The sequence below is a fragment of the Aspergillus karnatakaensis genome (genome assembly GCF_047715665.1).
Source record: "Aspergillus karnatakaensis strain CBS 102800 unplaced genomic scaffold BJY04scaffold_29, whole genome shotgun sequence".
NCBI classification, from domain to species: Eukaryota; Fungi; Ascomycota; class Eurotiomycetes; order Eurotiales; family Aspergillaceae; genus Aspergillus; species Aspergillus karnatakaensis.
In genome coordinates, this window is record NW_027395741.1 from 396,419 (window position 1) to 399,384 (window position 2,966).

A 2,966-nucleotide genomic window follows, 5' to 3' on the forward strand; every position below is an offset into this window, starting at 1 on the left:
CAAAGTGCCGTTGCAAGGGGAGCTGATAATACCCTGAAAGCGGCTGAGCGCTCCGCGGAAATCGAAGAGCAACTAGATCTGGCTAAATCCTCGCGGGGGTGGATCGTTCTTATGTCACCAACGGCCAGTTTTCGGGGGCTTTGTGGTTTCAACAGGATCCGCGGTGGGTCAAGATATCTGGCACAGCCTCGGATCATTCAAATATATACTTAAACAAATGCCGTTCGCCTCTTGTTGATCTCAAATTATGCCTGTCACCGAAACTCCAACATGTCACTACCAGATGGGCTGATCTCATTTGGCCCTGATGCCAACTGCACCCTGGACCTCTGCCCCCTGGAAAGCAGCATCCTCCAGTACCAACCTTCCATTCCCGCAAATTCTCTCTTCGTTGCCATCTTTGGACTGCCATTGGTAGTCAACCTCGTTCAAGGGATCTATTACCGAACATGGGGCTATATGGCTAGTCTGCTCGCAGGCTGTATCTTGGAAATTGCAGGCTATGTCTGCCGTCTGATACTACACGACAACCCCTTCGACTTTATCGGCTTCCTTCTACAAATCAGTGACATTATTCGTGTACTCTGCTCCTCTATACGAACACTAATCCATGCAGTCTGTATAACCGTCGCTCCCGTCTTCTTCTGTGCCGCAATTTACGTCCTCCTCTCCCAAACGTGCGAATTCCCCAGCCCTTACCACCCACCACCCCGCCTAACGTGCATAGAATACTCCAAATCAACGACCAAATATCTCGCTTCAAACCCCGTCTCCTCTACTGGATCTTCATCCCCTGCGATATCATCTCCCTCATCCTCCAAGCTGCCGGCGGCGGCCTCTCCTGCATCGGAACAACCCAAAGCGACATCCAACTCGGCGTTGACGTGTCCCTAGCTAGCCTGATCTTCCAGGTCGTGACATTAACGGTATTCAACGCTGCGTTTCTCGACTATCTATATGCGGTGCGGCGCTCGAAGCACAATGCAGATGCAGTTGTCACCCCGCAGATGAGGAGGTTCCTCGCGCTCATGTTCCTCTCTATCCTACTTATCCTCATCCGCTGCGTGTACCGTGTTGTTGAGCTGCATGAGGGCTATTTTAGCCATTTGTTCCGGGACGAGCCGCTTTTTATCGCGTTGGAGTCGGCGTATGTTCTTTCTGTTCTCCCTATACGTATTATGTGGGGACCATCTGCTAACGGTTTGTTCTGCAAAGGGGATGTGTGCTGCGGCTGTTACGATGAATGTCGGACACCCCGGGCGGGTGTTTGGGAAAGGCAGTGGTAAAGGTGATGCCTCTGGCTTTGAGGGCGTTTATCCCTTGCTAAGCGTGGATTCAGGATCTGACCGGCCGCGTTCTTGATGTCGCAGAGGACTTTCTGGAGATGACTAGTCCCCGGGCCTTGGGTTAATGGGCTTGGGTTAGGGAGGGCGTCAAGGGTATGTGTTTGTTCAGAGCAGTGCGCAGGGCGTATGGCAAGGGATATCTCTAGTTATCACTGTGATAGATTATAGAAAATGGATGTTGGTGCACATCTAACAGATTAGAGATACATTTCGGCAGGAATATGGTTGTGGTCAGTTATGAACATGCGCCTGGCTCTGCAAAGGATCTAGATCGGCTTGATTGATAGGGGGCCTGCCTTGGTATAGCAAGATTTGGGGCATCGGCAATCCTACCTGTTCTTAGAAAGCATTAATTGTAGGCATTGAATAAATCGTAGGTGATGGACGTTGGGTCGAGTTGGAAATATATTTTCACTAACTTTTACCGAGGGGATGACGCATCATGGGCACCTTTGGGTGGACAATTTCGGAATATATATAGTGGTCGTAAGCGCATATGTTAGCGCGGGCAATCACAACCTTGTAACAGTCAGGGAATAACTCCTGCCACACCACAAGACGCTGGAAGTGTGCGAATAGGGTGGTGACATTGTCCCTTCCGAAGACCCGAAGATGATGCCGTAGGCCTGGAACATGGCATCTTTGTTTGTCAAATCAACAATTTCTGTATAGGCCAATGCAAAGTTAAAAAAAGTACATACGACCACAGGGTGAGGAGAACAGGGCTTCCCGTCCGCTCAGCCGTACTTAAGCCTCACGCCGGTTGGTTAGTAGTATGGTGGGTGACCACATGCGAATCCCAACTGTTGTATGTTTTTTGCCAGCGACCGAAGGGAGCTCCACAAGTTTAACAAGCATCTCTTTTTATAATATGCGAGCGTACCAGCAAAGTGTTCTAGGAACTACTGTCCTGGATCATTCGTGCAGGCGGGCGCGACCAGGGGGACACAGTAGAACAGGGTTTCAAAATACCTAAGCGGGGCTTTAGGACTCGACCACAAAAAATTTCTGATTTTTAAGCCCTAATTAGCTTTCGGCCCCAGATTAAATTCTTAGCCCCTGTTTAGTAAAATAAAGAAATTCTAAATAAGAAATTATTTTAGTTAATCTACTTTAGTTATATATCTACTTTTTATTTAGCTTATATATAGTATAAATTAAAAATAAGGCTTGTTAGTACTAAGTATTTATATAGACTCTAAAAACCTCTTACTAGACAGTATATATAATAATTTAAAAAATATATTTAAAAGATATAAAGTACTAATACAAAACTTATTTAAATAGAGTATATTTAAATAAAAAAACTTTCTTTATTAGGGTATAGTCACCTTTATTATTATTATAGTAATAAAGCAAGCAAAATATATATCTCTTCCTAAAATTAAAATAATACTATCTTCTTCCTCTTTATTTCTCCTTTGTATCTGTTTTTTATTCCCTTCTCGCATATACTTAGTATATATATAAATAATAGCGTCTTTATAGCAAGCATCTACTAACTTTATTCTTAAAAGCTAACTTAATAATTCTTAAACCTAGAATACTATAAATTTATCTAAGTTTAGCTACTACTGTAAGGACACGCGAATATCCTGCCAGTACTGACTTAGCCGCGGG

The 2,966-nt window shown here is 44.8% G+C and overlaps 1 protein-coding gene across 1 annotated transcript; it reads left to right on the top strand.

Moving 5' to 3' along the window:
* Positions 1-270: 270 nt before the first annotated feature.
* On the top strand, positions 271-1,362 carry BJY04DRAFT_219141 (RTA1 domain-containing protein; the record flags this gene model as incomplete). The annotated part of the gene is made up of 3 exons (XM_073716509.1): positions 271-677; positions 728-1,160; positions 1,216-1,362. The coding sequence occupies 3 exons, from the start codon at positions 271-273 to the stop codon at positions 1,360-1,362; spliced, it is 987 nt and encodes a 328-aa protein (XP_073570486.1).
* Between the last annotated feature and the right edge of the window lie 1,604 nt (positions 1,363-2,966).